Source organism: Nicotiana sylvestris, chromosome 4 (genome assembly GCF_000393655.2).
Source record: "Nicotiana sylvestris chromosome 4, ASM39365v2, whole genome shotgun sequence".
Lineage (NCBI taxonomy): Eukaryota > Viridiplantae > Streptophyta > Magnoliopsida > Solanales > Solanaceae > Nicotiana > Nicotiana sylvestris.
Genome location: NC_091060.1, coordinates 52,254,433 through 52,278,245, shown reverse-complemented (window position 1 = coordinate 52,278,245; position 23,813 = coordinate 52,254,433). Strand labels below are relative to the sequence as shown.

General features: G+C 37.3%; 1 protein-coding gene across 1 annotated transcript in view; it reads left to right on the top strand.

Annotated features, from left to right (window-relative positions):
* LOC104238347 (agamous-like MADS-box protein AP1) overlaps window positions 1-23,529 on the top strand; it is a 48,098-nt gene extending 24,569 nt beyond the window's left edge. The window contains exons 2-8 of the mRNA XM_070171922.1: window positions 14,984-15,065; window positions 15,173-15,237; window positions 15,662-15,761; window positions 16,080-16,121; window positions 21,556-21,597; window positions 21,810-21,925; window positions 23,233-23,529. Coding sequence (XP_070028023.1) covers window positions 14,984-15,065; window positions 15,173-15,237; window positions 15,662-15,761; window positions 16,080-16,121; window positions 21,556-21,597; window positions 21,810-21,925; window positions 23,233-23,332 — 547 coding nt within the window. The 3' untranslated portion in view covers window positions 23,333-23,529. The remainder of the gene's footprint in view (window positions 1-14,983; window positions 15,066-15,172; window positions 15,238-15,661; window positions 15,762-16,079; window positions 16,122-21,555; window positions 21,598-21,809; window positions 21,926-23,232) is intronic.
* The last annotated feature ends 284 nt before the right edge of the window (window positions 23,530-23,813 follow it).

The following is a 23,813-nucleotide window of genomic DNA, read 5'->3' as shown; positions in this document are numbered from 1 at the left end:
ACTTTTAAAATAAAACGTCTTTCCTCTCTTCAGGCGGGCTCCTGACTTCAATAAAAAACTTGGAAAATAAACGTCATTCTATTCTTCAGGGGGGCTCCTGACTTCAACCAATAAATCGCCATTCTGTTCTTCAAGGGGGCTCCTGACTTCAACCGATAAATCGCCATTCTGTTCTTCAGGGGGGCTCCTGACTTCAACAATAACTTCTAAAGTAAAATGTCTTTCCTCTCTTCAGGCGGGCTCCTGACTTCAAATACACAACTTTAAAAATAAACGCCATTCCTCTCTTCAGGCGGGCTCCTGACTTCAACCAATAAATCGTCATTCTATTCTTCAGGGGGGCTCCTGACTTCAACCAATAAATTGTCATTCTATTCTTCAGGGGGGCTCCTGACTTTAACCAATAAATCGCCATTCTATTCTTCAGGGGGCTCCTGACTTCAACCGATAAATCGCCATTCTATTCTTCAGGGGGCTCCTGACTTCAACCAATAAATCGCCATTCTATTCTTTAGGGGGGGCTCCTGACTTCAACCAATACATCGCCATTCCTTTCTTTAGGTTGGCAAGATTTCAACAACTTTTAAAAACGCCTTTCCTCTCTTCAGGCGGGCTCCTGACTTCAACAACAACTTTTAAAAATGCCATTGTTGGCGAGATTTAAACAACTTTAAAAATAAAATCCTATTCGAGGGCGGATGAACCCAAAATATCCTATTCGAGGGCAGATGAACCCAAAATATCCTATTCGAGGGCGGATGAACCCAAAATATCCTATTCGAGGGCGGATGAACCCAAAATATCCTATTCGAGGGCGGATGAACCCAAAATATCCTATTCGAAGGCGGATGAACCCAAAATATCCTATTCGAGGGCGGATGAACCCAAAATATCCTATTCGAGGGCGGATGAACCCAAAATATCCTATTCGAGGGCGGATGAACCCAAAATATCCTATTCGAGGGCGGATGATCCCATTATATCCTATTCGAGGGCGGATGAACCCATTATATCCTATTCGAGGGTGGATGAACCCAAAATATCCTATTCGAGGGCGGATGAACCCAACAATATCCTATTCGAGGGCGGATGAACCCAAAATATCATATTCGAGGGCGGATGAACCCAAAATATCCTATTCGAGGGTGGATGAACCCAAAAATATCCTAATCGAGGGCGGATGAACCCAAAATATCCTATTCGAGGGCGGATGATCCCATTATATCCTATTCGAGGGCGGATGAACCCAAAATATCCTATTCGAGGGCGGATGAACCCACAATATCCTATTCGAGGGCGGATGAACCCAAAATATCCTATTCGAGGGCGGATGAACCCAAAATATCCTATTCGAGGGCGGATGAACCCAAAATATCCTATTCGAGGGCGGATGAACCCAAAAATATCCTATTCGAGGGCGGATGAACCCAAAATATCCTATTCGAGGGCGGATGAACCCAAAATATCCTATTCGAGGGCGGATGAACCCAAAAATATCCTATTCGAGGGCGGATGAACCCAAAATATCCTATTCGAGGGCGGATGAACCCAAAATATCCTATTCGAGGGCGGATGAACCCAAAAATATCCTATTCGAGGGCGGATGAACCCAAAATATCCTATTCGAGGGCGGATGAACCCAAAATATCCTATTCGAGGGCGGATGAACCCAAAAATATCCTATTCGAGGGCGGATGAACCCAAAATATCCTATTCGAGGGCGGATGAACCCAAAATATCCTATTCGAGGGCGGATGAACCCAAAAATATCCTATTCGAGGGCGGATGAACCCAAAATATCCTATTCGAGGGCGGATGAACCCAAAATATCCTATTCGAGGGCGGATGAACCCAAAAATATCCTATTCGAGGGCGGATGAACCCAAAATATCCTATTCGAGGGCGGATGAACCCAAAATATCCTATTCGAGGGCGGATGAACCCAAAAATATCCTATTCGAGGGCGGATGAACCCAAAATATCCTATTCGAGGGCGGATGAACCCAAAATATCCTATTCGAGGGCGGATGATCCCATTATATCCTATTCGAGGGCGGATGAACCCAAAATATCCTATTCGAGGGCGGATGATCCCATTATATCCTATTCGAGGGCGGATGAACCCATTATATCCTATTCGAGGGTGGATGAACCCAAAATATCCTATTCGAGGGCGGATGAACCCAACAATATCCTATTCGAGGGCGGATGAACCCAAAATATCATATTCGAGGGCGGATGAACCCAAAATATCCTATTCGAGGGTGGATGAACCCAAAAATATCCTATTCGAGGGCGGATGAACCCAAAATATCCTATTCGAGGGCGGATGAACCCAAAATATCCTATTCGAGGGCGGATGAACCCAAAATATCCTATTCGAGGGCGGATGAACCCAAAATATCCTATTCGAGGGCGGATGAACCCAAAATATCCTATTCGAAGGCGGATGAACCCAAAATATCCTATTCGAGGGCGGATGAACCCAAAAATATCCTATTCGAGGGCGGATGAACCCAAAATATCCGATTCGAGGGCGGATGATCCCATTATATCCTATTCGAGGGCGGATGAACCCATTATATCCTATTCGAGGGCGGATGAACCCAAAATATCCTATTCGAGGGCGGATGAACCCAACAATATCCTATTCGAGGGCGGATGAACCCAAAATATCCTATTCGAGGGCGGATGAACCCAAAATATCCTATTCGAGGGCGGATGAACCCAAAAATATCCTATTCGAGGGCGGATGAACCCAAAATATCCTATTCGAGGGCGGATGAACCCAAAATATCCTATTCGAGGGCGGATGAACCCAAAAATATCCTATTCGAGGGCGGATGAACCCAAAATATCCTATTCGAGGGCGGATGAACCCAAAATATCCTATTCGAGGGCGGATGAACCCAAAAATATCCTATTCGAGGGCGGATGAACCCAAAATATCCTATTCGAGGGCGGATGAACCCAAAATATCCTATTCGAGGGCGGATGAACCCAAAAATATCCTATTCGAGGGCGGATGAACCCAAAATATCCTATTCGAGGGCGGATGAACCCAAAATATCCTATTCGAGGGCGGATGAACCCAAAAATATCCTATTCGAGGGCGGATGAACCCAAAATATCCTATTCGAGGGCGGATGAACCCAAAATATCCTATTCGAGGGCGGATGAACCCAAAAATATCCTATTCGAGGGCGGATGAACCCAAAATATCCTATTCGAGGGCGGATGAACCCAAAATATCCTATTCGAGGGCGGATGAACCCAAAAATATCCTATTCGAGGGCGGATGAACCCAAAATATCCTATTCGAGGGCGGATGAACCCAAAATATCCTATTCGAGGGCGGATGAACCCAAAAATATCCTATTCGAGGGCGGATGAACCCAAAATATCCTATTCGAGGGCGGATGAACCCAAAATATCCTATTCGAGGGCGGATGAACCCAAAAATATCCTATTCGAGGGCGGATGAACCCAAAATATCCTATTCGAGGGCGGATGAACCCAAAATATCCTATTCGAGGGCGGATGAACCCAAAAATATCCTATTCGAGGGCGGATGAACCCAAAATATCCTATTCGAGGGCGGATGAACCCCTCCATTGGAAACTTATTATGTTGGGGGCAACCCTGCTACAAAGACCACTTCCTTGGTGCTATCTTTATTCTTCCCCAAATGGGTTCCTGATTTCCAGAAAATTTTCTAACTGAAAAGAAAATTTTCTGCCCCAGTTTGACAATCTTTCTTGTGGCATGCATTTCCGTTATGAATGCCATTTCTTTTACCTGTTTCAAATCAAACAAAATTCGTTAGTTTAAAATGCGGTGGTTGGTTATGATACGCCTACTGGGATGGCTTTTCCCTTTCTCCTTCCTTACTCTGCGTCCCACAACTTGTTGGGGATGATATTATTTGCTGGGGATAATCCTTTTCTACTGGGGATATCCCTCTTCTTTCGTGGCATGGCTCGGAAACTTGCATTTTCCCGACCTTTTAGTCTCGCATGAATTTCCCAAATCATGCTTATTGCTCTCCTTGTTTGTCCACGGGCTCTGGTCTTGAGGTTTAATAACCTTTGATTTCGGCAAGGATATCCCTCTTGACACTCGTCAAACCTTTTGTCAATTCCCTCTTGCTGGGGATATCTTTCTTGATACTGGCCTCGCCCTTGTTCCTTGCTGACTATATCATTTGTATGTACTAGTCAGATCTTATCTTGGAAAGCTGATGGCCTATTTTGAAGTCATTTCCTACTGGTTCTGACCAAACAGATTCTACTGGGGAATTTTCTATGAAAGGAGAAAGATAAAAAGGAACAGAATAAAAGACAAAGGAAAAAATGACTCTTCAACAAAAGAAACTATAAATAAAAACCTATCAAACGCAGACACCGACTCTAATGGTCATGACATGCATATGTGGCCTATCCTCCGTCGTCAATCGTCTTTCAAGATCTTCCTTTGACGATTCCCCATCTGATTCCCAATCTTATTCGACTTGTAGTGCCCAAAAGGTTTTCACCATCAAGTCTCTCTCATTTGGTTTTTCTCTCAGCTTTCATCGCCTTATGGTGTCCGTGAAGATTTTCACCGATAAGACTCTCTCATTTGTATCACTTTCCAGCTGGGGATTTTGGAGTGTTGCCGGTATGACTCTCTCTGCTGGAGATTAGAGTCCTTTCTGCTGTAGAACAGAATGTTATGTTCGCCGGTAAGACTCTCATTTGTCTGACTTGGCATCTTTTGCAGACTGGTCAGAAGGTCTTTCTTTGGACCGTAATGTGGGTTTTTGGACAGGCTAGAAAGAAAGGGTATTAAAGGCTCAAAAACAAAATAAACTTGGGGTTTAAAATTACAACATTCGGAACCAATTTTTGCTTCCCACAAGCGCAACCCTTGCCCCAGTTTCTTGCTTGGAGATTATTTATTTATAATTAATTAATTAATTAATTTTTTTATTACACCATGCACACCATGCACACTATGCACACTGTGCACCCTATGACCGAGCCGTGAAGCGCCTACGTATCCTCTTTGAGGAATCAGGTCAAACGTAGTTCCCAATTCCTTTTTTTCTTCTGACTTTCTTTTGTTTTTTTGTTATCATTTTTCGTTTTTTTTTGTTTTTTTTTTTGTTTTTTTTGTTATCATTTTTCTTTTCTTTTACCTTCCAGGCTCGTATTTCCTAGTCGTTGCTATTGATTCCGAACGAGGGGTATGAAAGAAAATAAAATAAGGCTCAAAAGGGGTAACGAAGGATAAAGTGTTTAGGTAGCAGAACAAAATGCCTTCGTCATTCCAGTCTTCAAAACATGCCAAGTGCAAACAACACAATTGAACATAGATTTATAGTCTCTTCCGATGGTGCTGGACTTGACAATTATGTTAAACACTTGCTTTTTCATTTGTCATTTCTAAAGCACTGCTGGGCGACACTCTCACTCTCATGCACGACCCTCATGCCAATTTGGCGAATCTTGCATTTAACGGTTTTCTTTATGTTTTACTTGCCCCAGTTCCACATGACTCGGGCTTCAAATAATCTCAAACCGTTCTTATTTCCTTTAAATGCTTTGATCACCTTCCCAGGGTTTTATGATTAACTTTATAGACTAGGCCCAAACTGTGTGCGCATGTCATGTCCCTAGAATCGGCATTGAACGAAAATGACAAAAGGACTAAATAAAAAGATGACTGGAAATAATAAAAGACCGGCTTTTGTATTAGACTATTGGCGAAATGGTTTGAATAATAAAACAAACAAAATAACCAGAATAAAATCCTAACACAACCTCGACAAAACTTAAACAAACTGATATGACAAACTGGAAAGATTAGAAGGTTTGACACAAGACAATATCTGGATTACAACCTTAAGAATAATCCGGACAACAGAAATGACAACAAAATAAACCACCAAAAGCTTCTCTCTTGGTAACCAAGGAAGAGAGCGTCCTCCCATTTTATCAAAATCGGCATCTCAGCCACTGAGCTTCGCATCAGTATTGCCCAGACCATTGCCAACTTCAATATCATCAACTTTAGTCAACAAGTCCCAATAGGATTCGAGTGCTTCTGTTATCAGGCCTGATCCCCGCAAATTGTGCTTCTGGGTCTTGTATTTCCGGCTTACCACAAACCAACCACCTTAATTTTCTTTGTGATTCAAAGCGAAACAGGTTAGAATGGACTCCGTCGGTTCCCCTTATCAATAACATCTTTTCCTCTTTTTTTCATTTTCTTTTTTTTTCGATTATTTTTTTCATTTTTTTTTCGATTTTTTTTTTCATTTTTTCTTTTCTTTTTTTTTTTCGATTTATTTTCATTTTTTTTTCATTTTTTGTTGTGGTCGAATCTTATGGAGATTGCCTACGTATCATGACCCCGCATGAATCAGACCTTGCGTAGTTCGGACCAATAAAAGGTAACAACAATGAAATATTTTTTTTTGAATTATCAATTTTCATAATAAAACTGGGTTTCAAAGGTTTAAAAATGACCTTCAAACTTGAAAATCAAACGACCCACATATTCTAATCAAAAGTTTTACAAACTCCAAAAACAAACGGCCAGCTTCCTTTCTCCGTTTGACAAATGCAACCAAACAATTATTTTTGCAAATGTGGCCCCTTCCAAATTAGGCCGGAGGAGATTATTTTATGACACTTTACAAACTTGTCCGTTCTTTTACGAAAATAGCCTTTCGACAACTGAAAGATACTCTAAGGCTATTTCGGCAAGAACGGTTTAAGACGCGGCCGAAGCTGGCTTGACTTATTTTGACCAAATATCCAAACGGTATTCACCTGACCGTTGACTCTTTGTTTTTTTTTTTCAAATTATAATAAAAACCGGGTGTTGCAAACACGGCCCTTCAGCGCCTCGGGGACGAAGATTTTTACGGCTGTGTGGGTCAACTGGACCAAAATCCTAAACATGACCCAAAAGGTGGCTGTTTATGCAAAGTCAGCCTTCTGGCGTCCCTTTCGGGAACATTCGGCTATGTCTTGATAAAACAGCGTCACCCGACTTTTCTATGACAAAACTAAAATTTGACATATTTTTTTTTTGGTTATTTTGTTTTAGTAAAAAGTGGAGGCTGGACACTGCCCGACTTATTTATGAAAAAATTAAAATTTTGACATGTTTTTTATTTATTTATTGGTTTTTGGCTATTTTAACAAAAAAGGGGGGTTGGACCCGATGAGGGTTGCCTACGTATCTCACATCCGGTGAGAATCAAACCAGCGTAGTTCGGGCTGATCAAGAATAAGTAAATAAACTAATTTTAAATTATGAATTTGTAAAAGAACTGCTTTAAAAGAAGAAAGGAAATATATATATTTTTTGGATTTTTGATTGATTTTCTTTTTGAAAGAAAGACTTCTAAGAATTCCTTTTCTTTTGATTTGAACTTGGAGAATTTCAAAAGTAAAAGGAAGATATTTTTTTTTCTTATTCTAAGAAGAAAGAAAATATATTTTTTTGGAATTTTACCTTTAATAAAAGAAATGCTTTCTAAAAAAAATATTTTTTAAATTTTGAATTTTCTTTCAATTTTTAAAGAAGAAGGAAAATATTTTCGAATTTGTTTTATTTTATTATATATATATTTTATTTTTTTTATAATTAAAAAGACTCTCTAAAGAAGTCTATAATGGAAAATATTTTTGGATTTTTTGTTTTGAAAATTGGGAGTCTAAAAAAACCTTTTCTAGACTTTTTGGCAGGACAAATATTTTTGCAACAAATAAAGATATATATACATTTTTGGAAATAAAGAAAAACTTTTTGGATTTATATATATATATATATATATATATATATATATATATATATATATATATATATATTTGCAACAAATAATAAAACCACTTTCAACGCGACTCTTTTTATTTTATTATTTTTATTTTTATTTTGGCATCTAAACAAATAAATAAATAAAAACCCATTTTAAAAACAAGACTCTTTTTCATTTTCATTTTTATGGCAAGACAAACTATTTTTTTTTTCTAATTTGTTTTTTTTTGAAAAACAAGACACTTTTTTTTCTTTCTATTTTTCTTTGCTTTTATTAAAACAAACTAATAAACATTTTTTTTTTCATTCTCAAAATTTCGGTAGAGTTTTGACAATATTTTGGCATTGGTTTTTTTTTTCAAAAATAAACAATCAATTCCCTAACAGCTATTTCTTTTTTTTTTTTTCAATTTCAAAATATTATTCCTGATATTCAAAAGTCAGTCAACACACAAATCCGAATCAAATAAATGCGCAAATAGTAGCAAGTAAGATGCATCAGGATGGTCGTTTTCATTTTTTGGTACACCTGTCCTAGACAGACCCAACCCCTATGTTGAGCCTCCAAAGTCAAATGCACGTGATGCAAACAAACGTTCCTACTAGGGATCCGGCATGTAGCTGAGTTATTCTAAGTGAAAAACCTGAGGCATATTGTTCTAGCCCTGGCTTACCCAAGTGGACAGCTTGAGCCGAAATGGGGGCAACGTACCGGGAGCACGAAAGTCTGCCCGGCCTAGTTACTTGTCCCAACTTCGTCTTATTTGGTATGACTTCTAACAGAAAGGTGGGCCACGCGCACGTGTACACCATAAATTTAGAAGACTCAGAAAGAAGAAGGGTTTCGTAGCAGTTTTATATACACAATTCAGATAATATTAAAGCGGTAAAAGCATCATTTAGCACATTAAGCATATATCATGTAAAAATCAGATAATAAATAATGCCAACTATAACAGTTATTTTAAGCTCGAATTCTTAAACCCTGAACCAGTGGTTCAGGACTATTAATCCCCAGCAGAGTCGCCAGAGCTGTCACACCTCCTTTTTCCGCCCCCGCGAGGGGCGTAGGGAGTTTTTTCCAATTAAAGGACAATCGAAACGGGATTTGTTTATTTATTTCAGAGTCGCCACTTGGGAGATTTAGGGTGTCCCAAGTCACCAATTTAATCCCGAATCGAGGAAAAGAATGACTCTGTATTACAGTCCGCGAACCAGAAATCCGGATAAGGAATTCTGTTAACCCGGGAGAAGGTGTTAGGCATTCCCGAGTTCCGTGGTTCTAGCACGGTCGCTCAACTGTTATATTTGGCTTGATTATCTGATTTTATACAAATATGGACTCATGTGCAAGTTTTATCTTTTTACCGCTTTCATTATTATATTTTTTAAAGAATGTGAACATCGTTTAAAAACATGTCTTTGGATTGGGTCACATAAAATGCATCCACGATCCGGAACGTATTTTTATTCAATGTTTTGGGATTTGGATTTGGGTCGCATAAATGCATACCCGTGTTTAAGAATGTATTATTATTATATCGCGCCTAAAGCAATTAGCGATTTATTACTTTGGGGTAGGGCCGTGAAATTTGCTAAAACGACTCCTCCTTAATTCTAAGCAATTAAATGTACATTTATTGAGGGCCCCGCAATCTATACATTTTATTAAGCGAGGCTCATCTCATTTATTTTCCTAAATGGATAAATCTTAAAGCGACTACATTTTGCTATTTAAAATTAGTCTCTAAAATGAATAAAGAAAATCCTAATTAATTACGTTTTTTTAATATTATTATTATTAAGAAAACATGACACGCTAATTGCTTGATTAATACAAATATTGATGAAAAAAAGAATTTTATTCTTAATTTCGAAAATTATAAATAAAATAAAAGTTCAACAACTAATATTCAAAATAAACAAATATAGCTAGATTAAAACTCAGCATTGTTATTTTAAAAAAATATTATTGAGATTAATTATTCACAATCATTTGAAACTAGATTTAACCATATTTACTAAAGCTTATTAGAAAGTTTATTAGACTTAAACGTTCTTCTAATCTTACTTAAGCTTAAGTCATGCCTTAATGCCTAATTTACGATATTTAATTTAAATTCGTGTGTTAGCTAAATTTAGCTACTTGTTCATGATCAACCTATAATCTTGAAACCTTCATAACTAGTGAATTAACCTGTTTTGCCGAACTGATTTATTACAGACTAACTTATGATATTATTTTCTTATTCCAGTTATTATTTAGTAATTCATGAAATAGCTTAAATAAAATCAACAAAAGGAACAAAGAAAAACGAAATTAAAACTTCAAATTTTCATTCTTCATATGTATTCATGCTTCATATTTCGGATTACAATAACCAGCTTTTCAGTTGTGTACCTGATATTGGAAGCAAAAGAAAATGAATATGAGAATCAGCAGCAGCAGTAAAATCAGTACAACACAGCAACAATAGCCCAACAACAGTAACAACCCAGGAAAAGAGTTTGCAAACCAGTAGAGCAGTAGTCCCAAAAACAAAAGCTTCAAGCTTTGAATGAAACAACAACAATTAATACTGATTTCAAACAAAGAAAGCAGAAGATTTTTTTTAATCTTTTATTTTATTTTGAAAGCTTAAATATTTTCGGAATTTTTCTTTCTCTTAAATGTTCAGCCCTTTTTTCTCTCTATTTCTGTATTCTCTGTCCGTTTTTTCTCTCTATCTGTATGTGTATTTTTTCTTCTCTCGTATCTCCCTCTGTCCTCTTTGATTTCAAGACTTCTTATATAACCCATCCCATAAATCTTTCAATTAATTAAAATCAATACTTTTTCTCTACCCAACCCATTATCTTCCCACTCATCCCCATTACATTAAATAAACATATCACACCACCCCATTATATTTTGTCCCCCATGCCTAACATAAAATAATGCAAGATTCCCCCCACTAAATTTTGTCTTGTCCCCCCTTTATATTAAATAACCATATCACAACCCACCCCATTTTATTTTGTCCCCCATGCTTCATATAAACAATTACAAAATGTACAATTCCTAAACTACCCCTCCGACCTTACTGAAATTACCAAACTACCCCTGAACGTACTACAAATTACCAAACTACCCATCAGCTATAACACATCATTTAATCAAACTTAACCAAAATATAGACAATATGATTAATTTCTAACAATGTTCAAACAACAAATTTCATGAACATGATTTCTTCAACATTTCAACAACAAAGCACATGAACATGATTTCAACAACATTTCAACAACAAATCACATGAACACAAATTGAACAACAAAGAACAACTAAAATTTGATTGAACAATATTTTAGCAACAAACAATCCTATTTTCGGATTCAACAACTACAACAAACAAGTATATTTAGATTTCTAACTTCAATCATATTGAACTTAAAATCAATTCTAACAACATTACAACCAACAATTCCTATATTAAACTTTATGAGACAAATTCAAGAAATAATCACAAATGGTAAACAAGAAATCAAACTATACAAAATTCGGATTCAAGATCATCCAAACAAAGTATGAACATGAATGAATCTATTTTAACACAACAAACATGACGGATTAAACGATTAAATCAATATATTTCCTTTAACACAACTAAATTCTTTTTAGACAAATAACAAGATCGACGAATAAACAATTATGAACTTAAGCTTGAACTTAACAATATTAACAATTTCTAACAATACATAAACACATGAAACAAATTGAAGAAACAATTAATTAAACTTCAATTTGTATCTAACAAACATTAAACTAACAAATATTCACTTAAACAACAATACAAACATGAAATAAACATGAAAAATAACTAATTAATCTTTCATTTGAAATCTGAAAAATTAATTTAACAAACAACACATGAGCATGAACTAAAAATTAATTCAAACGATAAACAAAACAAACATTTGCCGATTTTAGATTCGAAAATATCAAAGCAAAATACGGACAAAATAAAACTCAAAAACTACTAACCGGATCGAAATGAAATATGTACGGACTGTTTCGACGAACCTCGAATGGGAATGAATCTGTCCGGATTCGACGACGAACTCAACGACGAACTCACCTTCCTTGTAAACTTTGACGAACTCAAAACGACGCTCGACGACCTCGACTAAAACTCAACCGAGCAGCTCGTCTGAAGATACAACAGCTGGAACGAAGGAGAAGTGATGAACGGAAGCAGCTGGAAGTGAAGAAGAAGGTGGAACGGGAAGCAGCAGCAGCAGCTTGGACGCCATGGACGTGAAGCAGAAACAGCAGCTCGGAGATAGCTTCCATGGAGACGCTCAAGCTGAAGAAGACGAAGAAGAACAGCAGCAGCTGAGGCTTGTTTTGGCCTCAAGCTGCTCGACGGAAGCAGCTGGTCGACGCTCATCCATGGCGGAATGAGCTGGACGACGAGGGCAGCGACGGGGGGTCCGGCGGTTCAGGCGTCCATGGTCGTTTGTTTAGGGTAGTGTTGACGACGGACAATGACGACGAGGGAGGGGACTGTTTGGTCGAAGGTCTGGACGACGCCATGGGAGGCAGCCATGGTTATCTTGAGGAAGAAGAAGAAGATAGGAGGGGTGGCGGATTGGTTTAGTATTTTTAGGGTTTTCTTCTTTTAATTTTTGTTTTGTTTTGTAAAATGTAAGACAAAGGGGTTTGGGTCTTTTGGGTTATGGACTGGGTCGACCCAGTTCGAAATGGACTGGGTCGTAGGGAAGATTGGGCCATTTTTTGGGCCTGTGGCTTGAAATTGAAGAAGAGGCCCAATTCCGACTTTCCTTATATTTTCGCTCTCTTTTCTTATTTTATTTCTCTAAAACTAAATTATAAAAATACTTAAACTATTATTAAGAATTAAATTAAGTTATAAAAGCGCAAATTAACTCCCAATAACAATTAATGCACAATTAAGTAATAATTAAGCATAAAATTGTATATTTGGACATTAAATGCTAAAAATGCAAACGATGCCTATTTTTGTAATTTTTAATTTTTGTGAAACAAATTTAATTACTAAAAATTGTAGAATTAAATCCTACATGCAAAATGCGACATATTTTTGTATTTTTTTATTAATTTAGCAAATAAACACGCACAGACAAATACAAATAATTATTCAAAATATCACAAAATTGCACACCAAAGAAAAATTATTTTATTTTTGAATTTTTTGGGAGTAATTCTCATATAGGGCAAAAATCACGTGCTTACAAGTATCTCCAGTGATTTGGAGATTCCTTTCTGGATGTCTTGGAGGGGTGGTGAGTTGCTCTTTCGTTTTGGAGCAGAAGATGACGGGTTGGTTGGTCTTTTCATTTAGAGATGGAAGGGATAGGAGATAGGGCACTCGATTGTTGTTGGTGACTGTTGGGATTTCTCCATTAGAGGATGTTGTAGTAGATTTGGTAGGGAAATCATAGGTTTGTGTGTTTGGGTGGGGAGTTGGCCTGTCAGTGGTGCCCATGGTGGAGTCCCCGTTTGGAGATAAGGAACCGACCCCATTGGGTGTTTCACCAAGTGTGGTGATTGAGGCATTGGGGTTTGGGCTAGAGGCCCCTTGAGAACTGGGCTCATGATTTGAGCTGGTGGGGTCATCGGATGTTGGCCCCGCTTTTCGTTTGGCTCCCGTATTGGGCTGCTCTCTTGGGCCTGTATGCTGCCCGTGTTTGGACGTATCTTGTGCACCAGTAGAGAGTCTGTTTGGGCCAATTAGCCTCCTTTGGTTTTTTTGTACACTGTTTATTAATATTTTTGAATTATAATGAAGAGTTTGAGTTTGTAAGAATTTTCCTGAATTGGCATCAAACATGTTTACCTATATCTCTTCCGTCTGTGGAGCATGTTGTGGTTTATGCATTTTGCCGTCACTGCTATGTATTGTTTTTGCTTGTCCCTGTTTACGTCTGCGTGGGAAGGTGACAGTTTTCCATTCACTTTCCTCTGGGAATGGTTCCTTTTGATGAACTTCTTGTGGTTCTTTGAATGTTGTGGATGTGTGTATTTTATAGTTGCATTTAAGAGTAGTGTGCCCTATCCTGCCACAAATGGTGCATAGGGTTCCTTCACTTCATAAATCACAGCCTGTTTATGATCTCCTATGATTACTATTGTTTCCACTGGAGTTTCCAGTGGCACTTGGATACAGATGCGTGCATATCTCTCCCTTAGAGTAGAGGATGTACATTGGTCTATCTTGAGGAGTTTGCCTAGCTTCCTCCCAACTTTTTCTAATATATCCTTGTCACAAAATTCTGTTGGCAGTTGGGGTAGCCGGATCCAAATGGCAGTAGAGGTGAGGGTGGCTTCTTGAGGAACAAATTTTGGTTCCCATTTCCTTACAAATAAGAAGTTTCCAGAGATAAACCAAGGTCCTAGGTGTAGAGCCCTCACCATGCTTTCCTCTAAGCTAAACTTTACTATGTAGAAGTCCCACCCTAGGTCAATCAAGATTAACTGGTCGGATGGCTTCCATAGGTCGTTTAACTTAGATCGAAGCATATGGTGTGACATCTTTCTTTTGAATATTTTGATGATTACCGAGTATCTCCATGGTAAATGAAGGCGTTCTTTGTCTTCTTGTGAGAGGGGAATTGAGCCCTCAATATGCTTCCCTTTGTCCAGTTCTGAAATTGATTGGTTATCCATGTCGTAGTAGTTGGTTTGGTTGTTCACTTGTTTATCTAGGAGCATTTCCTTATAGGAGTGTTGAGGTAACTCTACCTCTATTTGGTTGTGTTTATCCGATAGTTCCGGTGGGATTGGTGGCTTAATCGGTGGAGGTTCCATGTTGTTGGGAGATGCTTTTAGGCTAGAGTTGGAGAGAGAATTAGATCACGATGACAAGTCACAAAATTTAATCAAGGACCTTATTATATTAATCAAGCAATTAATAATAACTATGATAAAAGAATATCAAATACAATATATATTTTATATCAAACGACGTTCACCAAAATATGTTCAAATCATCAAACATGATATTTGATCTAGGGCATATCTACTATATCGCTAACAACCCTTGTTACAAATCAAGTATTTTTACATATAATATGTTTACAAAATTATTTGTTCCAAAGATTTTTCTTGGAAAGAGGTAGCTAGTAATTGTACCATTTCTTGCAACAGTATGGAGGAGATTCTTGATCGATATGAAAGATACTCATATGCAGAGAGACGCTTTCTTGCGAGCAATTCTGAATCATCATCAGTATGACTATCAGCTTTTTCTTTCCTTCAATTAATAGGGGTACGTACCTGCAAATACGAGGTTTTCTAGTATCAATGTACTAAGTATGAATTAGATAAGTCTTGCAGGAGAATTGGAGCTTGGAATACACAAAACTCAAGGCTAAGATTGATCTTCTGCAAAGGAACCACAAGTAAGAGCATAATTGCTTCCATGAAATCTTTTGGGAGAGTTTAACTTATATACACCCAGTGATGGACAGTGTAAAGAAACTTTGTATTTTACATGTTTTATAAGGTCATTTCCTTTGCTTTGTTGGTTTCCCATCATGTTTAATTACAACTCTAGAAGTTATAACATGACTTTTAAATGATTTGGTAATAATGGCTGATACATTAGAATTTTTTCTCATGTCAAGGGGATTTCGTTCCTTATATATAACAAAAATATGTTCGTTTTTACCCAATGTGTATGGTATAAGTTTTTGATGAACCGCCTTCCTTCCACTTAGTTCCGTCATTATTTGATAGTGTAAAAATTATTTACACTATCAGTATTTCTTTTTGAAAATGTAGCGTAGAGTGATTCAATGTTCATTTTTCTTTATACTTTTCCAGGCATTATTTGGGAGAAGATCTGGAGTCGTTGAGCTTGAAGGATCTCCAGAACTTGGAGCAACAGCTTGACAGCGCTCTTAAAGCTATTCGATCCAGAAAGGTAAAGGGTCTTTTTTTCTCCATTCAAATTTTGGGCTTTCTTTTTTTTGATTTTTTATCCGGTGTCCATTACCCGCTTTAATATCTTGATTAGTCTGAATTCGTACCGTGTAAGATTTATTAAAGGGAGAAGCTCCTACTAAGATTTTCCATTCTTATAACTCGAATTCGGAACCTTTAATTAAGGATAAAAGGGTCTTGTTTATCCTACCACAATTCTTGGTGGTTTAAGGCCTATTAAAAAGGAAAGCACTACCGACCAAGATTCAAATTTTGGGCTTTCACTAATATGCAACATTTGACTGCTGTTTTCTTGCAGAATCAACTCATGCATGAATCTATCTCTGAGCTACAAAAGAAGGTTTGCTTCTGTTGAATTTGGCAAATTTTGTCCCACATCGGTGGGCTCTTAAGTTTTGGGGGGATTTTCCCCCTATAAAAGAAGGTCTAATGTTTAGGATTTAAACACACCTCTCATTTGCCTTCTCATCTGTTTAAGGCATTTGTATCTTCTCTCTTTAGTATTATTTCACTTGTATTTTTGGAGTGAAATAAAATATTGGTTGTGTCCGAGGAGTAGGCAAAATTAGCCGAACCTCGTAAATTCTGGTGTTCCCTTTATTGTTGTTTTATTGTCTTATTTATTATTTGGTGGCTGTCATAATTTTTGGTATAGTAGTTGTGACTTATTCACACTATATACATTTGGCTTCCGCAACAATTGGTATCAGAGCCAAGGTACTGTCTAAGTATGCTCTGTGGTTGCAGCATAGTCTGATCTTCCACATCAGAAAAGATTTATCTTGGTAACTGAGTCAAGGTTCTGTCTGAGTATGCTCTGTAGTTGCAGCTTAGTCTGATCTTCTACATCAGAAAGGAAATAATCTTGATTTGTGTCGTCAGCTATTAAATAATATTTGTGTCAAAGATGGGAGACAATAAACAAGAAGAATCTACATCAAGTGTCAACAATACGTCATCATTGACATCTTCGCTTATGACAAGAATTGTGTCAAATGCGAAATTTGCGGTCGAAATATTTGACGGGTCCGGACATTTTGGGATGTGGCAAGGCGAGGTTCTAGATGTCCTTTTTCAACAAGGGCTAGATCTGGCCATTGAAGAAAAGAAACCAGATGTTATTGGAGAAGAAGATTGGAGAATTATCAACCGTGTTGCTTGCGGTACCATTCGATCCTACCTTGCTAGAGAGCAGAAATATCCATACACAAAGGAAACTTCTGCAAGTAAATTATGGAAAGCACTGGAGGATAAATTTTTGAAGAAAAACAGTCAAAATAAATTGTACATGAAGAAGAGACTGTTTCACTTCACCTATGTTCCTGGTACCACGATGAATGAACATATCACCAGTTTCAATAAGTTGGTCACAGATTTGCAAAATATGGATACAACTTATGATGATGGTGACTTGGCCTTGATGTTGTTGGCGTCACTTCCTGATGAGTACGAGCACCTTGAAACTACTCTACTCCATGGAAATGACGAAGTTTCTCTCAGAGAAGTTTGTTCGGCTTTGTACAGCTATGAACAAAGAAAGCGAGAAAAACAGAAGGGCGGAGAAGGAGAAGCACTATTTGTGAGGGGTCGTCCTCAAAGTCAAACGAGGACAAAGAAGGGAAGATCCAAGTCAAGATCCAGACCCAGCAAAGATGAATGTGCCTTTTGTCGAGAAAAAGGGCACTGGAAGAAAGACTGTCCGAAGTTGAAGAATAAGGCCAAACATAACAATGGAAAGGCCATTATGGATTCAAATGTAGCTGATTGTGATGATTCAGACTTCTCATTAGTTACAACAGAGTCATCAACATCATCAGACATATGGTTGATGGACTCGGCTTGTAGCTATCATATGTGTCCCAATAGGGACTGGTTCGTGGAATTTCAAGAAGGAGAATATGGAGTCGTCCACACAGCGGATAACAGCCCTCTTACCTCATATGGCATTGGTTCAATACGATTAAGGAACCATGATGGAATGATCAGAACATTAACAGATGTTCGATATGTACCGGATTTGAAGAAGAATCTCATCTCTGTGGGAGCCCTAGAATCAAAAGGGTTCAAAATCATTGCAGAAAATGGAGTGATGAGAGTATGCTCCGGTGCACTAGTGGTAATGAAGGCTAATCGGAAGAATAATAATATGTACCGCTATCGTGGCAGTACAATTATTGGGACAGCGACAGTGACATCCAGTGACGACAAAGAGGCAGAAGCAACCAAGCTATGACACATGCGCTTGGGACATGCTGGAGGAAAATCCTTGAAAACTTTATCAGATCAAGGATTGTTAAAAGGAGTCAAGGCTTGCAACTTGGAGTTTTGTGAGCATTGTGTCAAAGGGAAACAGACAAGGGTTAAATTTGGTACAACGATCCATAATACTAAAGGCATTTTGGATTATGTCACTCTGATGTTTGGGGTCCTTCCAAAACACCTTCATTGGGTGGGAAGCACTATTTTGTAACCTTTGTTGATGATTTTTCTCGAAGAGTATGGGTGTATACAATGAAGAGCAAAGATGAAGTGTTGGGAATTTTTCTCAAATGGAAGACGATGGTGGAGAATCAGACAGGCAGGAGGATCAAGTGTATTCGCACAGACAATGGAGGTGAATACAAAAATGATCATTTCAATAAGGTCTGTGAAAATGATGGCATCGTCCGACACTTCACTGTTAGACATACACCACAACAGAATGGAGTGGCAGAACGTATGAACCGGACCTTGCTGGAGAAGGTACGGTGTATGTTGTCCAATGCTGGCTTGGGCAAAGAATTTTGGGCTGAGGCAATTACATATGCATGCCACCTCATTAATCGTCTACCATCTGCTGCTATTGATGGCAAGACACCATTTGAAAAATGGTATGGAAAACCTGCTGTAGATTATAACTCTTTGCACGTGTTTGACTCAACTGCATATTATCATGTGACGGAGTCAAAATTGGATCCAAGGGCAAAGAAGGCTATTTTTATGGGAATTACTTCTGGAGTCAAAGGATATCGCTTATGGTGTCCTATGACAAAGAAAGTAATATTCAGCAGAGATGTTACCTTTGATGAATCTGCTATGGTAAATAAGGTAACAGAAGACACCAAACAAAATAAAGGTGCTTCTAAGCAGGTGGAGTTTGAGGGAAAATTTATTTTTCCTACACAAGAAGCAGAGGAGGAAACAAATGAAGATTACCCTCTGGAAGGAGAGCCAGTAGAGGAGATTCCAACTCAGGAACCTCAACAACAACTTGAATCAATAGCAACCAGCAGGCCAAAAAGAACAATAACGAAACCTGTTCGTCTCATTGAGACGGTTGCTTGTGCAACCTCAATTGTAGCTGATGATGTTCCTACCACTTATAAAGACGCTGTCCAAAGTTCAGAAGAAGATAAGTGGAGGATTGCCATGAATGATGAAATACAGTCCCTTCATCAGAATCATACATGGAGATTGGCCAATCTCCCGAAGGGAAAGAAAGCAATTGGGTGCAAATGGGTATTTGCAAAGAAGGAAGGATTTCCTAACCAAGTAGATGTTCGCTACAAAGCAAGATTGGTGGCCAAAGGATATGCTCAAAAGGAGGGAATTGATTACAATGAAGTATTTTCTCCAGTTGTAAAACATTCCTCCATTAGAATTATGTTGGCTTTGGTAGCACAATTGGATTTGGAACTAGTTCAGATGGATGTAAAAACTGCGTTTTTACATGGAAACTTGGAGGAGGAAATCTACATGACTCAGCCAGAAGGATTCAAAGTTGCTGGAAAAGAAAATGTGGTGTGCAAACTTGAAAAATCGTTGTACGGATTGAAACAATCTTCTAGACAATGGTACAAGCGATTTGACGAGTTTATGTTGCGGCAAGGGTACAAGAGAAGCAAATACGATCATTGTGTGTATTTGCACAAGCTTAAAGATGGTTCCTTTGTATATCTTCTCCTATATGTTGATGATATGTTGATAGCTTCCAAGAATTCGGAAGAAATTGATAAGTTGAAAATTCAACTGAAGAAGGAGTTCGAGATGAAGGATCTGGGTGAGGCAAAGAAAATTCTTGGCATGGAGATAATTAGAGATAGACGTTCAAAGAAACTCTGTTTATCTCAGAAAGAATATTTGAAGAGAGTACTACAACGTTTTGGCATAGATGACAAGACTAAGCCAGTTAGTACTCCACTTGCTCCCCATTTTAAGCTAAGTACTACTATGTCGCCAATGGATGAAGCTGAACGAGAGTATATGTCAAAGGTACCATACGCAAATGCTGTTGGTAGCTTGATGTATGCAATGGTTTGCACAAGGCCTGACATTTCACAAGCTGTTGGAGTTATTAGCAGATATATGCACAATCCAGGGAAGGAGCATTGGCAAGCTGTGAAGTGGATTCTACGGTATATTCATAATACTGTAGATGTCGGGTTAGTTTTTGAGCAGGAAGACAATCAGTCTGTAGTTGGATATTGTGACTCAGATTTTGCGGGTGATCTGGACAAACGAAGATCAACTACTGGTTATGTGTTTACTTTTGCAAAGGCACCAGTTAGTTGGAAGTCTACTTTGCAGTCAACAGTTGCTTTGTCTACAACAGAGGCAGAGTACATGGCTATTACAGATGCTGTGAAAGAGGCAATTTGGCTTCAAGGATTGCTAAAGGAGCTTGGTGTTGAACAAAAAGGTATCACAATTTTTTGTGATAGTCAAAGTGCTATTCAATTAGCGAAGAACCAAGTTTATCATGCAAGGACGAAGCACATTGATGTTCGGTATCATTTCGTACGAGAAATCATAGAAGAAGGTGGAGTCACAGTGAAGAAAATTCATACTACGGAGAATCCTGCTGATATGCTGACAAAGGTGGTGACTGCGGTCAAGTTTCAACATTGTTTGGATTTGATCAACATTGTTGAAAACTGAAGATTGAAGATGAAGACACAATCAAAATTTGTTATTGAGAGAAAATTGAAGATGTGGAATTTTGCCAAGGTGGAGATTTGTTGAATTTGGCAAATTTTGTCCCACATCGGTGGGTTAGCCATTTGGTTGGGAAATTTTCCCTATAAAAGAAGGCCTAATGTTTAGGATTTAAACACACCTCTCATTTGCCTTCTCATCTGTTTAAGGCATTTGTATCTTCTCTCTTTAGTATTATTTCACTTGTATTTTTGGAGTGAAATAAAATATTGGTTGTGTCCGAGGAGTAGGCAAAATTAGCCGAACCTCGTAAATTCTGGTGTTCCCTTTATTGTTGTTTTATTGTCTTATTTATTATTTGGTGGCTGTCATAATTTTGGTATAGTAGTTGTGACTTATTCACACTATATACATTTAGCTTCCGCAACAGCTTCCTCGTGGAAATTTTGCATTTGATGTACTAGCATTTGTTATTGGAAAAAGTTAGCTAGAGCAAAAGTTATTTTTCAAGAAATATTTTTTTATGAGAAAGTTGTTATTTGGTGTTCGGTTACAAAAAATTAACAGGGAAAAATAACTTTCCTCACTTATATGCATAAGTCATTTTCCTTACAACTATTAATTTCATATTACTTGATCCAACTAAAATTTAGACGTTATAATTAATTAGTACTAAAGATTTCATCAGAACACTTCCAATTTGTCGAACTTATTTATCGTCAATACATTATGTATTTTCTTCAAAAAATATCTGCACTAACTCACCCATAAAAATTATGTCGTTTACCATGCCAATCATAATCTTAATTGAAAAATGGTTCATCATTGATATCTTAAGAATTAGTTCTGCTATTTTACAGGAAAAGGCAATACGGGAGGAAAATAACACGCTAACGAAGAAGGTGAAACTACTTCTGTTAATTGCCGTAAAATTTTCATGAAGTCGCAACTATTGATGAACATTTTACCATTTCTCGATTTGTGCATGCTAATCTTCGCTTATTGTTCCGATTTATCAGATGTCCCCGAAAGGGACTCTTTCCACTTCGTTATCTCTAAGTTATTAAGTAGGCTCATTTTATTTGCATTGTTTGTTCCACTATTTGCTGAACAGATCAAAGATAAGGAGAAGAGAATAGGACAGCAGGCTGAATGGGAAGAGCAAAATGATCATGTCCCTACTTCAACGTCTTTTCTCTTCCCACAAACAATTCCATGCCTAAACATCAGGTAATTAATTACTACTTATCTGCCAAAATAAATGAATGAATAAACAAAATTTATCAGCATTTTATTCTTGGAAAGTGGTACGTCTTAAAAATCGTGTCAAACTTCCGATTTCTATTTGAATGGTATATGAAGTTGGGATTGACCACGAGAAAAGGTTCAAATTAAAGACAAAAATGTTATATAATTTATTTTTATCTATCTAAGCCTTGGTAAATAGACTTCCACAAAACCTGTGCTTCTAGGTAGGATTGTTTACGAAAAGCTGAAGAATCAAACAAATTGAAAATCAAATTAAACCGACAACAAAAAAAACAATAGTTTTTGGTTTCATTTGGTTTTAGTTTTAAATTTAAAAAATCAACAATTATGGTTTGGCTTTGATTTTAAGCAAAAAATAACCTAAACTATCAAACCAAACCGACAAAAGTATATTTATAAAACTTATTATATATTACACATACATATATTTAAAATTTTATGGTACATATTAATCATTTGCACTCTTTGTTTATGGTCTAGTTCTTTGCCTTAACAGTAATGTAGTTCTTTACCTTTACTTTCTATTTGATTGATAGTCTTTATTTTTCTAAGTCTAAGAATCTTGTCACAATAAAAATATCTTGTCTTTAATTAAGTCCTTAAGTTATTCATCACTATTTAATATATTGTCATCAAGATATCTTGCTAAATGACATATTTTCTCAGAAAGCAATTGCTTTGATAGAGTTATGTTGGAATATAATCTTCACAATATGTGTTTCACAGGCCAATGCACCCGTCCTACTTCTAATGATACATTGGAAAAGGTGGGAGAGGGGCTTAGGGTATGTCTCATATTTAAATAAACCCTGACAAAAATTGAAAAGCCAAAATAAATAAATATATATTGATAGACCAACAAAAACCAAAGCTATATTTAATTGGTTCTATTTGATGTCGATATATGAAAAATTGACTTTTAATTGGTTATGGTTTTTAGGGGAAAATCTATCAAAATTGAACCATATATATTTTTATTTGTAGGAAGTATTAGAGACCTTGTAGATTAGTCAAGGTGCATGAAAACTGACCAAAATACCAGTGATATTAATTTTTTGTTGAATGGCATTGTGTTTCTCTTAAAATATTGAATGTTCGCTACGTATTTTTGTCATAGTTAGACTATGTTTATGTTGACCATCAACTTAACGCGACCCTTTTCTTTTATCCCACGTTGAACATGCTTTTCGAAACTTGGATAAAGAAGGTTGATTGAGTGCTATTTGAGAGTCTTGATTAAATTTGGTGTGCGCTAATTATGAATGCAGAGGCAATTACCAAGGGGGAGAAGTAGAGGCAAGGAGGAATGAGCTTGACCTAAATCTTGATTCTTTATATCCAAGCCATCTTGGATGCTTTGCTGCTTGACAATGACGAAAAGGGTGATTTTCAGAAGAACTCTGCTGTTGAATTCTAGTTTTCCAAGTCCGTGTGAACATCTGGATTAAATTGTGTGAAAATAAGAAATTACTTTACTTTTGGAAGTTGGATTCTTTGTAACTTTGCAATGAGTGTGAAGAGAGCTAGTTACATCACATTTGCAACTGAAAGGAAAGTGTAATTCTCTATGGCAATATTTCACACCTTTGATTGTGAATTAACGTGCTGCTATCACACGTGTTTGTTGAGTAATTAGAGTGAATTCTTCACTAATTCAATAATTTGTCTAATTTACTGGTAATACACTTGGCAATTGTCAGCATTCAAGTGAGAATTTCTTTTTGTTCTTAATGGTTGTGTAAGTCTGCTACGAAGGTAGGCAATAAGTGTGTCCTTGGATTATGACGTTCAAGGTGTCATTTCTAATGTTTCTCGGAAATACTTTTCCTCAAAACTTCATTTATGCAAA